Source organism: Paroedura picta, chromosome 3 (assembly GCF_049243985.1).
Source record: "Paroedura picta isolate Pp20150507F chromosome 3, Ppicta_v3.0, whole genome shotgun sequence".
Taxonomy (NCBI): Eukaryota; Metazoa; Chordata; class Lepidosauria; order Squamata; family Gekkonidae; genus Paroedura; species Paroedura picta.
Window position 1 is genome coordinate 19,678,510 of NC_135371.1, and position 14,298 is coordinate 19,692,807.

At 42.7% G+C, this 14,298-nt stretch overlaps 1 protein-coding gene across 4 annotated transcripts in view; it reads left to right on the top strand.

The window, feature by feature from the left end:
* The window catches only part of PTPRG (protein tyrosine phosphatase receptor type G), a 622,240-nt gene that overhangs the window by 435,198 nt on the left and 172,744 nt on the right, over positions 1-14,298 (top strand). For all 4 annotated transcript variants that reach the window (XM_077325006.1, XM_077325002.1, XM_077325003.1 and 1 more), the window contains exon 6: positions 4,527-4,593. In XM_077325006.1, coding sequence (XP_077181121.1) covers positions 4,527-4,593 — 67 coding nt within the window. The remainder of the gene's footprint in view (positions 1-4,526; positions 4,594-14,298) is intronic.

Sequence of the window (14,298 nt, forward strand, 5' to 3'; positions counted from 1 at the left end):
TTACTAAAGAAGTAATCTGGGTGACGTGTCACTTCCACAGGTCATAGGAGTGGTGTGGGCAGCTCCCGAAATTCAGGTATGCTTCCACAGTCAAAAGGTTGAGAACGGCTGTTCTCTAGTTAAGACAACTAGTTAGCTCTGGGCAAGTCCTAGATACCTCTCAGCCCAACCTGTTGTTGGACAAAAGCATGCCTCTGCACTCCTATGTAGAAAAATGAGACATATAGTTAATTAAATTACCAGGCAAATGTTGCTGTTATGGCTATGGGTAACAGAAGGGGAATTGAAAGGACTTCTTGCATACTGTTAGTTCAGTTTAAACTTGGACTTCTCCCCCATGAAGTAGTTGGGATGAAAACTGGGAAGCCCACAATGCTCAAGGATAGACTTCCTGTAGGAGTGCTGTGATTGTGGAGAAGCAGCTGGCTTTCTCGAATGCCTGGCATGCCAGTTGTCTTGGCTTATTAAATCTAGCAGATGGATAAGGCTTGAAAGATTGAAGATTATTAGTTTCCAAGTCAAGGGCCAAATGTTGCATAGGGAAATGAGAGTAAATTATAATTCACTTCAGAGAGGAAAGGAATCAAGCACTGCAAAACTGTAGCCATCCATCTCCTGATGCAAAATGCATGTCATTTCAGAATTTCGATAGCGAAGGTGATGGCATGCCATCTGAAATACTTTGCAGTACTGTGTTGGAGCCCATGTAATGAGCTTGAAAAGCAATCGCTGGAAATTTATGACTGTCCAAAAGCGGCCGGAATCATTTGGGCGGGAATATGGGAGAAGTACACTTTTTTAATCAATTGGCAAAGAAGTGGGTAGTGGCAGGTGCCTGCTCCAAATCCTCTCCCAAGAGTGGTCCCAACCAGTTTGTCAATGATCCAGTCTTACACTTTTGTAAAAAAAAAAAATTTCTTTTCCCTCTTCAGGATGGAACTCAAGGCAGCTCACAGAGTTCCCAAGGGGTCTCTCATTCAAGCACTGCCTTGCCCCAAATATTCTTAGCTTCAGTGAAATTCACATGCCATCCAACTGTACTCTGGGACCGAAAACCAAGATGTTGCCATACCTAGTGGCAGATGGCTTAGGTAGAGTAGTGAATTTAGCAGCTCCTTAGAGTTGGTAACTTTTGCATTGGAGGTATCAGATTGTTTAGGTCCTGATGCAACCACTGATAGTAACTCTCAACTTGATAGTAACTCTCAAGTTCCTTTCCTTACTGAGTTGAGAATGGCTGCAGCCTCTTCCTCTTCTCTTGCAGAACTCTTCACAAACAGAGGGGAAAGGAGTCTTGGTTTTAATTATTCGGCTGCACTCGTAGATACAGAGTAAATTAAACATTTCTCTCTGCAAAACTCCCTTTTAAAAGCATTGCTGTTGGCTTTAATTCAAAGCCAGAGCCCTGGGTGTTTTTTTCTTTCTTCTTCCCATGTTTCCTCAGTTATTCACAGCTGAGAACTCCTCTTCCAGCTGGCACTGGTGGTAACTCTTAAGGTCTGTTTTGCAGCGCCCAAGTTTCTTTCTTTCTCTGTGACTGAGTTCCTGGAAAGATCTTGCAGTTCTTTTCAAAAACAAAAGGCGACTCAAGACTTCTGATTTGTCTGTTTACTTAGTAGAACACTGTGTTTTGGGGGAGATGAGAGTCATTGCTGCTTAATGCCAGAGTCGAGCTTTGTGCCATATCTCCAAATGTCCTTAGCTCTTCAGGGAAGACCCAACTTCATGACCTTCCGAGAAGCAGGGAAGGAGACAAGGGCCAGGTTTTCTCTACCACAGCCCCCACTCTACATCAGGTCATTTTGTACCACATGGTTAAACTCTAGCTTTTTACAGGAAGCTTTGCTTGTGGGGTGATCACCATGTGTCTGTGTTTTAGCAGCTGCATTTTTCCAGAATGTTTAACACTTGTGTAAGAAAGACCTGTGATATCAATCCTAGAGGGGCAGCTGCTGAATTATGGATAGGCCTCCCAATGATTTAAATATATTTGAGTAAAATAAAAAGGTGCTGTGTCCTGGGGTACATGACAGAGGCACATTGCTATGATCTTACCATGACTTCTGAGATTCCCCAAATGATCTCTCCCAAACTGATGAGTTGGGCCCTCTCTTATAATAAGGTTGGCCAGTTAACGCTTATAATGAGGTGTATTAAAATGGTGCATTGTAAAGTGTATGCTGTTTATACACCGCACATTAAGCTATTCACTCTGCCTAGGATAGCGTGTTCACTGGGGAGCAGAAATAGCACCATGTAAGTGATAAAGAGATTTTACTGGCTTGATTTACCTTGGTACCATTTAGCCTCAGGTGAGCGAATCCTATTAGCACTGGAAATAGCATGATGGTATTCTTAAAATGTAAGGCTGTGTTTGTTTTTTCACTGCATTGAGTTATGGCAGCCTTTGTCAGGGTAGTATAAGGCCCCTTTCAATTATAAATAATACATGCCAAGATTCAGTCCTCACCCCGCCCCAACCCCTTTTTAAATACTAAAGTCATACTCTGGAGGATGACTAGAGTTCTCGCAGAGCTGTTCTTGAACAAATCTGCTGAGCAAGGAATAATAATCATGGCATGAATAATCTTTTGATGTAACAGCTCCTGTGCGGCGTGTCAGGTGTACAACTGTCTCATCACAGTGATAGCTGAACTTGAAAGAAATAATGGTTTGGGCTGGGGAGGAGAAGGTTGGTATGATAATAATGTGTTATTATACAATGTTTACTGGAGGGAAAGAAATCCTGCTTGCCTCCTCTCAAACCTGTTGTGCTTTGCAGGCATTATACAAAAAGGATTCTTGAAATCCTTTGTCACAATCTCACCTGTCCTGTATCCACAGTCCTGCCACTGGATGATTGGCACACCCTGGTTTTCAGTATATTCATTTGCTGCTCAGCTGGCTGTGGTTTTTCATGTGCTCTCTGCCCTCCGTTTCCGTCTTCCGTGTACGTCAGCCATACATAAGGTGACCAGATTGAAACTGTTTGTTGTTCCATATAGACCAATTTTTTAATCAAGAATCCCCCCACCCCCGGGTCAATGGTGTCCTGCTTTACCAATGTTGAAATCTGGTCACATTAGCCATACATCACTCAAAGTGAGAAAAAAGTTTTTGGAAGAAGAAATGAGCGTGAAAATCACAAGAAGGGACTAGGCTCGTTGTTGGCTTGGGGGGGGGGAGCGGTCTCTAAGGTGGCTTTGTAAAGAGGAGACAACAGTAATGGCAGCCATGCACTTGAGCACCATTATTTTGCAAGAAGATAACTATGAGAAGAGATTATTAGGTAAGGACAAGCAACAAATGAGAGAGAAATAAGTTCTTCGTCTTTACCCTGGGTTTTCATTGCAACCCTTCGTTTCCATGCTATTTTCCTCTTACTGTCTCCAGTACCTCCCACGTTGCACAGTCAGGAGTTTCAGGGTGCCTTCACAGCCCTTTCAGCATACACAGCTGCCTAGGGACTACCAAGCTTCTGCTATTGTGGGGCATGCCCTGCCCTTACCTCCTGTTTCCCACTGCCACTCAGCAGGAGGAAAATAAATAAGGCAAATGGATATCATGCCATTGGTCCAACAATGTCCCCTAGGCTTCCCTTTGCTGCCCAGTAACTCTTCTCCTCCTGCATTTTAACACTCTGGAGCAGGGTCTATGGATACAGATTTCTCTTGATTTCTAAGCCCTTGGTCCATAGCACTTGATCCATAGTTTTGCAATAATCTTGAGCTAATGTATCTATGATTTCCGTGAAATGAAGAGTTGGCAATCACTTTTCACATTGGTCATGCTTGTCATTTGTCCTAAATACATGTAGAAAGTTTAGTTCTAGGATAAGATTTATTGGATTTTTGTAAAGACAGAGGATTGTTGTAAGGGCACTATAATCAGGAAAGTTTTGGTGCAAAATCACTGCAGCCATCCTACAGGCCATGTGTTGACTGTGGAGTCTGCAAGACTCCGATACAACATTTTGGATGGAAATTATTTTGTTCTGGAATTACCAGTCCCAGATCGGTAGGAAAACCTGCTGGAAAGCAGTACTGTGGAGGATCAGGCATTTGTCCTAGGAATGCAAAAGTTGAAATAAACAAAAATAATCTACCTTACCCAGGTGAGCTCCATTGACTTCTGTTGAACACCTTTTTTTATGTCTGCTGAAAAAAATGAGGTTTCTTTGATAACTTCTTTTATTGCTATATTCATTTGAGGTATTTCTATCTGTAGCCATGAAAGTAGCAAGTGGAGAACTATCAACTATTCATTTTTTCCCCTGGGTTATGATGATGTTTTTAATGTTTTAATGCATTCTGAAGACTTTCCTTTGATTTAGTCTCCATCACCTTATTTTATTATATTATATAAATCTTATAAGTGTTCTATGTTTGAGGATCTGCTTTAAGGGTAAGAACTAAGCAACTTGCAAGATAACATCTTCCCGTTTCCTCTACCTTAGAAGATTAAATTGAAACTCTTCTGTCTGATGCCAGAATAGATTTAACAAGTCATGTATCCTTTACATGTAGGTCAGTCAGAGGGACAATCCAGCGCTGGAGCCTATTATACATGGGTTGAAGGGTGTCGTACATCACGGTAAGTAGATACTTAAAAGTTTCCTTTTGCTGGGAAGTAGAGAAGGCTTGGAATATTGTTCTTAATGGAATGGGTCACCCTATCAAAAGACATACTGAAATATATATTTCTCATTCACTGATGTTTAAGGGCACTGGAGTCATTGTTTGGGTAGTATAGAGCCTAAACTTCCTTTTTACCTAGAAACAGTTGTGAGCTAATAGTTTTTGTTTTGTTTTTAGACAGGATTGTGGAATGCATATATTATATATATATATATTAACAACAATCTAGCATTACTAACCATGAATATTAGTACTACTCAGATATACTGCAGTAGTTTGTCTTTAATTTGGTCTTTAAAAATCACTCCCCTCCCCCAAGCTTTCTATTTGTCTCTAAATTGTTTGTCTTTCAAATTTAGGGAGCTGATAATGAAACAGAAAATTAACTATCTGTGAAAATTAATTAAAGTTTGCAGCAGGAGAACATCCTTCTCTCTCCGACGTAGACGTGATCGTTCAGCTATTCTGATGCACATAAACCTATTATCCTTGAATGAATAACATGTCGTGGAATAAATATAATATATCCTATATTTTTGAAGAATTTTTGTATTGAGAAATTTTCCTGCAGTGTTACCATTGGTAATGGACCATTAGCAATGACAGCAAAGCAGTATAATTTCCAAAGTACCCTTGTTAGATTTTAATGTAATGATTTGTAAAGTTTTAATAATCTTACTGTCTTTCTCAAGGCATCCACAGAAGCCACGCTAGGTACCCCTAATAAATCTCCCATTCTGTCTATAAAAATCTTCACCATCTTCCCCCGCCCCCCAATGTGGATTGTCTTTAGACATTAGCTAGTGCTGTGAAGCTTAACAAACATTTTTTTTCCTCTTGACTAGAAACCTGAAACCAGGTGACAGCGTTAGATGAAAACAAATAGGGTTCTGGATTAATTGTTCTGCTTTTAGAGTCATTTAATGCTGCAGCTGGGAAGGCCAGTACCTCTACTGAAAGTGAAAAATAGGGGTTAAGTGATAACACACTCCCAGGTCTTTCATTTAGAGAATTTTCCATAGGTTTGTTGCCATTTATAAATTGCAGTCTTCTGCAGCGAAGTAAGAACTACACACTGAGCTCAAAATCATGTTGTTTCCCACAGAAATATATGTTATTGTCTAGTTCCCACTGGGCTACGGAAAAGTCTGGCATAAAAAAAAAAAACCAGAAGAACAGCAAGGGTGAATTGGTCTATTGTGGTGATTACATAATTTGACACCGAAGTCAAGCCTCCCCTTTAAGTGACCCGGAATATCTCATCCTACCTGCTCTGTATTTCAAGGTCTCAACCTCCTCAAAGATGATTGAAGCTGTCCCATTCAGTTTCCATCAACTGCTGGAATTCCTGCTGGTGCCTAATCACACTTGTATCTTGCAGGAATGCTTCCTCTCCCTCAAAACAATTGTCTAGTAAATAGCAATGTTGCTCCCGGGTATATGTGTTTCCCTCTTCACATAATAATGATTTTCTTCAGTCCAGGGTGTAAACTGCACGGAGCTTTTATTCCAACCCCAGATCGATTCAGTCCCTGCCCTCTACACAGAATGCGATTTCTGTTTGGATTTGGGGCGATTTAAACTTTCCTTCTGCAGCAAGAAGGATTGATCCAGAGTGACCCTACCTTTATTGTGCGATATCTTAGAGTGCTTTTAACCCTCAATATTTAAAGTCTGTTTTGAATCTGGGCTCTCCTCCGTGGTAGATGACCCGTGATTGGCCACAGGTGGTCTTGTGACAAACTTGCCTTAAAGGAGAAGCCCCTAATTTCTCTCAACTTCTGTCAGTCCTGGATTTTTTCTCCCTTCTCTGCCTTTTTCGATCCTCTCCCACCCACCCCCCCTCCAAGAAAAGAAAGAGGCTCCCTGCTTGGCTCCTCTCCCCCACCCTTCAAGAAAAGAAAGAGGCTTGCCCCCCCCCTTCTGAACTACCCTAACCACGTACAGAACACTTTCCTGTTTCAATGGGGAGGGGGGGAGAAGAAGACTCAAGTTCAAATCGATCTGAATTCAACAGGATTGACAATGGAATAAACAAAGTAAGTGCAGACTCTGCCCTGGAGTTGCCTAAGCACGGCAGAATCTGAGTGGGGCAAGAGACCTACATTTGACGTCCCTCCTGAGTACTGCTCACAACTGAGGCGGTTGAAGTAGGTTGGATGCATTTGAAAAAAAAAACCTGCTTTCAAATAAAAAAATTGAAAATGGGAAAGAAGAAAACTTTATTTTCTTTGCAATGTTGAACGCATTCAAAGATTTGGTTGCGAAGAGTGGGAAGTATACACCCTTGTTGGCTGCAGGAAACCCTTTGTTCCTTCGTACAACTGATCATTGAACACGGTGATCTGTGGATCAGTTCCTTCAGTGCCATGTGTAGCTGGAGAATCCCGTACGTGTGAAAATGCAGAAGTCAAGGTGTTTTTCTCAAATCGGTACTGTTACCAACTCGACACTTAGAAGTAACCAGATAATTGACCTCAGTACCACTCCAGTTTGGAACTCATGTGTCTCGTTGTGTGTGTTTTTATAATTTACACATGTTGAGTAAATCTAGCATAATAATTTCTCTCAGAATCTTGTTCACTTGCAGAATGAGGGTCCCAGATTCAAATCTTGGCATTGCCAGTTAAAATGGTCCAATGGTAGATGTGGAAGTCGTCCACCCGAGACCACTGTTGCTCACAGTAGAGAATACTGACCCAGCAATCTGATTCTGTTACATGGCAGTTTCATGAGATCATGTCTGCATGTGAAACCATGACAGAAATTATAGAGGGCAATGCAAAAGAGCCAGCTGTTTGTGTTGCTGAAGAGATTGTTTACAGATTTAAATTTAGTAGTGTCTTACAGAAATCCAAGTGGCAGCATACATGCTCCTGTTAGTTCAAAGAGTTCAGAGATGAATCTGGTGAGCATCTTTCATGTGCAGCAGCTTCTGTGTGGAGTAGCTACTATCAAGAGGCTGTTATCCCTGAATAGTGATGTCTTGACTGACACATAAGTGAAATGGAGCCACTGCATTTAGTTCCTACTACTAGAAAACGTAGCATACGTCCTAAGGACAAGCATACTATCACCGAGAGCCACAATACAGCAAAGTTTTAAAAATCATTGTTTGAGGTTTTTATAACCTAGCATGCCATATTAAGACAGATTATCAATTCTATGAATGTTTTATGAATTCTGCAGTTCTCCCCATATTCTGCTCCCTTAGCTACTGTGGTTTGGTTCATCTTTATGTAAAACTAGGGGCCAAGCCCTTTGCATTCAGGAATACAACGGGTGCTAGATTAGGGGGTGGTGTGGAAGAACTCTGCCTCCCCTTCCCCCCCCCAGGACCTTGAAAGGCTGCAGGCAGCTGTTATTGAACTCACTGACAGGGGCAGCACTCTAGCAGCAGGGATCTGCAGCCTCTGAGCCTCAGAGGGAAGTGGAAGGAGGAGGGGGTGGTCAGTGGTGGGTGACGGAAGGCGATTGGCTGGCTGCTGGACAGACAGGCAAGCTGGTTGGAGGAGGAGGCATTCAGGGGTGGGACAGCCACTCTGATTGGGTGTTAAGCACTGAGTGACACTTAAACAATGAGACATGCTCCTCCTCCAAGGCCTTACCAGAAATATATAGTGGAATAGATGTTTCCAACAATGAAGCAACCTTGCGAGATCACTGTACACATGCACACCGATAAAGAGACAGACAGACATCTACAAGCATCAATTCAACTATCCCAGCATGGTTAACCATGGGACCAACACGAATCCTCGGGCTTCCTTGGAGCATGAGGCTCCATGGAAGCCATGATGATCACCCCCAGCCTGTTTTAGCTTGTCAAGTGACAAAATTCCTCCAACCGGATCCATCTGGTAAATACCAGCCTAAACCGTCTCATCCATTTGTTGTTTAGACAGAATAACTTTCAGCAAGGATTTGTATGAAACGGTTCTGAGTGCTGGTGGGTAGGGACGATCTTGTGGCTATCTCTTCACTTCAGAATTTTCTCACTTTCGCCTGCCCTTCTGGTGATTAGCAGGGATCTTTAATGTCAGAAATCCGTTCTGCAGGAGTGGGAGCTGTCTTGGCTGGAGATTTCGTCAGGGATTTGAATTACTGACTAATTTGATGGAACATAAATAATTGTGCCCTTCACACTGTCACCGGCTTAGTAATGATGATAGAGAAATGTCAACATAAAAATCAGTGCAGAGTTATGTTTTGTTGCTCGTTTGCTTTATTTTACTCATCACTGGGGATTCAGTTCCTAAAATCCTGATGTTGCACTAAGCTTAATTTATAAAAAAAAAAGTTCTATCAAAAGTACTCTAGCTTGAAGAAAAATACATAATGTGCCAAAGAACCTGACAGTGTTGAGGATAAAAAAAAGGAACACTTGCAAGGTTTCTTCCATGTTTTCATGCCCCTAGGCATGTGATATAGCTATTTCCAACTCCAAGCAGTTTATCCCCATAAAACACCATGGGGATATATGGGGGAAGCTTGCATGAGAAGCTCTTTCTTTCTCTACAAGAATCTCTTTTCTTGTTTTTCTGTATATATTAAATTCTGGGGATCCTGTACTGTGTATACACTGATAATTGCCATAGCACACTCCATAAAGTACTAAAGGAAGATATGGGAACACATAGCGTTGGATCCAGAATAATGTTTCAGTGGATGCCAGGATTTCTACCTCTGAAGGATAACTTTCTTAGCTCTTCCCTTCCAAAACAGCCTAAAATGATCTGAAAACCCAGTGCCAGCCCCCCCCCCAGTTCCCCAGGAAAGGAATTTGGGGGATATTTCTGGTTGCCAGGGGAAGGCAAAGGAAGAAAGAACATCATCCATGGGGAAACATACAGCTATGGATCTGAATCATAGGGAGGGCACACCAGTGAACCACAGTTCACTGTAGTCTGCAGTATTTAGCCATCATGTGCCATCATGTTTGATGCCGCCCTTCATATTTTACAGTGTTTGCCAAGGGATGTTAGTGTAAAGCGGTTGACAAATCCACTACACAATGGATGTCAGCTCTCAGTTCTTCCAAATGACTCAATGTAGACCCTGCTCAACCACCCACATAATTATTATTATTATTATTATCCTGGCCAATTTCTAGCAAACAAAACATATGAACCTTGACATACTAACCTTGGCAATTCTTCTGTGCCAGTCTAGAAACTCTCTCTGTGGCTGATCAAGCAGCAGCTACATATTTATCAAGGGGCAATGATCTGAAAGGCATCAGTGGCCCAGAAGAATTCCATTGTCTAGGCCTGGACCAGACCAAATTCAGGATATTTCTAGCAGGACTTTTAAGAGTTTATCCAATAATCTAATTTTTCTTCCAAAACCCACACTGTATTTTTTTTTGAGATAATCCTTGCAAATGTGCAGAGAATTTTCTGTTATAGTACAGGCACTCTAGCATTAGCATGTTAAAGAGAAAAATAAGCTTCTTCTGACCTCATACGGCTGGTAGATGTTCAGGTCCAATCTCCCACCCTCCCTCATTAATTTGTTGATGTTAAACACAGGCTGGGAATAAGTCGCTACGTGTCACAGTTGCGTGTGAGTCATGAAATGTTAATTGCAGCAGTCCAAAGTGGCTCAGGCAACTATAGAAAGAGAGCAAAGGACCCTCTTAGTGTTTTTAGCCTGGAGAAAAATCCTTCCTGACCCCCAACAATGACAGTCATACCCTAGATGAGAAGTAATAACTTCCTTGACCCTTCAGAACAAATCTACCACCCCTGATGTTCCATCTTTTCATGGCAATCTCTCATGAGCAGAAGACTGAACCGGTTGGGCTATAACTAAAATACCAGATTAAAAATAGCTTGTGCAGAAGTGTCCCTTATGCAGAAAACCAATTATCTTTATAAAAGAGCGTATCGGGGTATACCAGCAAGGTCTGCTTTTGTTGAAACTATGTAATATTTCTATCTTCTTTAATTTATCTAGGGCTCTCATGTGATTAGAAATTTATCTTCTGTTAAATCACAATTCAGTATTTGGCCACTGCCCCTTCCTGATGCAGGTGGAAACAGGCCAGCCAAATGAGCCAAAAGAGAAGGCAGTATAGAAATATAATAAAATAAATTAATTGTCATCCCTGCAGTATGATGTCACTTCAGACATGACAGAAAGTATGGTATAATGTTGCAGTGATGTTCTACCCCCAAATTCTGCTGTTTCCATAAAGTTTTTTTGGGGGGGAGGGGAGTGCTATAGCATCACTACAGCACAATCTCTAAAGGTAAAGGTAAAGGTATCCCCTGTGCAAGCACCGAGTCATGTCTGACCCTTGGGGTGACGCCCTCTAGCGTTTTCATGGCAGACTCAATACGGGGTGGTTTGCCAGTGCCTTCCCCAGTCATGACCGTTTACCCCCCAGCAAGCTGGGTACTCATTTTACCGACCTCGGAAGGATGGAAGGCTGAGTCAACCTTGAGCCGGCTGCTGGGATTGAACTCCCAGCCTTATGGGCAAAGCTTTCAGACGGCTGCCTTACCACTCTGCGCCACAAGAGGCTCATACACAATCTCTACTGCTAAGTTTTATGTAAACCACCCTGAGCCTCAGTGGAGGGTGGTATTTAAACATAAATATAACAATAATGAAAATAACAACAATGGCAGCACTGCTAGGTCAAGCTGGAAGTGACATCATCATGTGGCAGTAGCAGTCACACACACCCTTGTGGCAAGTACTCACCTCTCCATATCTTTTGCCAGTTATCTGGCAACCCTAATCTATAATGTCAGTCTAGTATCTGAGAGACCCCAGTTTAAATCCCAACTCTTGTCATGGAAGTTGACTGGGTGACCTTGGAATGAATCAGTGTCTCTCAGCCTAACCTACTTCAAAGGTTGGTGGTTGTGAGGCTAGGAGGAAGGGAGAACAAAATTGTAAGCCATTTTTAGTCCCCAATGAGAAGAAAAGAAGGAATATCTTGAAGGTGATCTGAAGAGAAACCGGAGTATAAAGAGGAATAGGATTTTTGTAATGATATAATAAATATTATTGGGCTTGATCAAATCTTCTTGCATGTGCAACACCCTGTATGTTGGAGGGATCCCTGTTTTCTCATCTCTACCCTGTTTCTTTCTCTCCTGCCCTTGGTATGAACACATAGGCACTCCTCCAAGCACACTATACTTCCCAATTCCCTGTCCAGCCCTTCCTTTTCCATTTGGTTAAGAAATACAAGTCATGGCTGCCTTCTGAACAGAAGCAGATACAGGTGATGTGCACCAAACTCCCATTTGACCTAACAGTCTGGTATAGTGCCTTCCTTTGCACTGTAGGATGAGATAGGGAAGCCAAGGATCTGTTGCATAAGTTGAATTAAAAGGCCATATAAAAACATACTGGCGTGGCTATTGGAAATAGGATCAATTCAACATATCTCCATTTGGTAATCAGGCTTCTGTCCTTGCTTTTCCATGTTCAAGCTAGTTATCCCATAGACCGAACTTTCTCAACCAGGGTTTCGTGAAACCCTGGAGATTCTTGCTCACCCTGGAAAGGTTTCTTGAATGAATGGAAGTAAATTAGTATTTTTATATATCTTTAAACCGCTCGGGAAGCAGTATCCTATTTGGCTAAGGCTGTTGGGGGGCAGAGAGTGGGTGAGGGCCCTCACACTGTCCGGGTGAGGGCCCAATCAGAAGCTATCTCCGGCCCCCTCCCCCCACGGTGGGAAAGCCATCCCCGGCCCCCTCCCCTCCAGCGAGTCTGTGGCGGGTATGCTTGGCGGACCGCAGGGAAGCCACGGACTCGCCAGAGGGTAGGGGGCCTGGGATGGCTTCCCTGTGACCTGCCAAGCACACCCGATGCCTTTTCAAGGTGGCGGCTGTGCTTGGCAGGGCGCAGGGAAGCCATGGAGGGGGCATGAGTGCACAGCTTCCCCGCGCCCCACTAAGCACATCCAGGCTGCCAGGGGGGCCCTTTCAAAGCCCGGTCTTACGAACGGGCTTTGAAGCTAGTACTTCAATATTTGTTAAGCAAAATGGCCAGTGAGGGGCCTGGAGAGGTGGGAAGGGGAGGGATCTTGGGTGGGCATGTGCACTAGGCTTCCTAGCCATGTTCTGCATGATCGCACCCATTCTGGTGTTTCTCGAAGCCTGAAGAATGTTTCAGGGGATTCCTCATTGGTAAAATAGTTGAGAAGTGCTGCACTAGACACGTGTGCACAAATGTTGCATTCATTTCTAAAGTTCCATCTCTGTGCATGATGCTCAGTTGTTTTAAAAGTTTTGGGCTGAGGAAGATGAGAATAAACAGAAAGATTGCAGAAGTGTCCAGGAATCGCATTATTCTGAAGTCAGAGCATTTATGGCTACAGTTGAACTTTACAGAGGTGTTCAAAGAACATGGCCGCTGCTAATTTTCAAATTTAATCTTATCGACCTTGATCTTCTGTCTCTCCTTGAACATGGTTGATATTTTCTGTTTACAAAGTAGCTTGTTTTAAGAAATCTTTTTTTTCGTTTACAAGACAACTACAGGTCCTGTTTGCCTCTAGGAAAACCTGTGTAAGACTCCTGAAGCAATCCACGGGAGATATAAGAAATGTTTCACAGTACAAGTGAGAATTCTGCTTCTGAACTCTTATCCAGGAACTAGCTTTGAAAGGCGTTTGATCTGCCAGTAGACTTGTGTTCATTTTGGTATCCCAGGAATCCATTTTCCCCCTCCCCTTGCTTGGCTTCAGATTAAATACTATGGTTATCAAACGGTTCTCCTCCCACACAACCATTATGTATTTTTGCCAACTTTCTTGAGAAAGCCTTGAAACTGGTTCATGTATTCAGTTTGGTTGATAGCGGTGACTATTTAATACGTCTTTATTCCTTTGCTTAGCAGACAGTTTTATCATCCTTGTTTATCATCCGTTTATCATGCACTTATAGGAGTCTCTTACCAAACTATACCATACCTGCTCACCCTTAGCAATGCTACAGCGCTAAGTACAACTAAGTGACTATGCCTAGCTAGAGAATGGAGTTAGCAATGGTTTGAGGGGGACAATAACTACAGTAAAAGAAATATACTGTCTGCAGCTTGACGGTGAATCTCAGTGTTCTTGTATACGGACCACAGGAAGAACTAGATCTATAGATGCACATTTGCAAAATAATTAGGAAACTACTGCCATTTTGGGCTGTATCAACAGGGGCATCACATCAAAATCACAAGATGTCATAGTCCCATTGTATACGGCACTGGTCAGACCACACCTGGAGTACTGTGTGCAGTTCTGGAGGCCTCACTTCAAGAAGGACGTAGATGAAATTGAAAGGGTACAGAGGAGAGCGACGAAGATGATCTGGGGCCAAGGGACCAAGCCCTATGAAGAAAGGTTGAGGGATTTGGGAATGTTCAGCCTGGAGAAGAGGAGGTTGAGAGGGGACATGATAGCCCTCTTTAAGTATTTGAAGGGTTGTCATTTGGAGGAGGGCAGGATGCTGTTCCCATTGGCTGCAGAGGTAAGGACACGCAGTAATGGGCTTAAACTACAAGTACAACGATATAGGCTAGATATCAGGAAAAAAAAAATGTCACAGTCAGAGTAGTTCAGCAGTGGAATAGGCTGCCTAAGGAGGTGGTGAGCTCCCCCTCACTGGCAGTCTTCAAGCAAAGGTTGGATACACACTTTTCT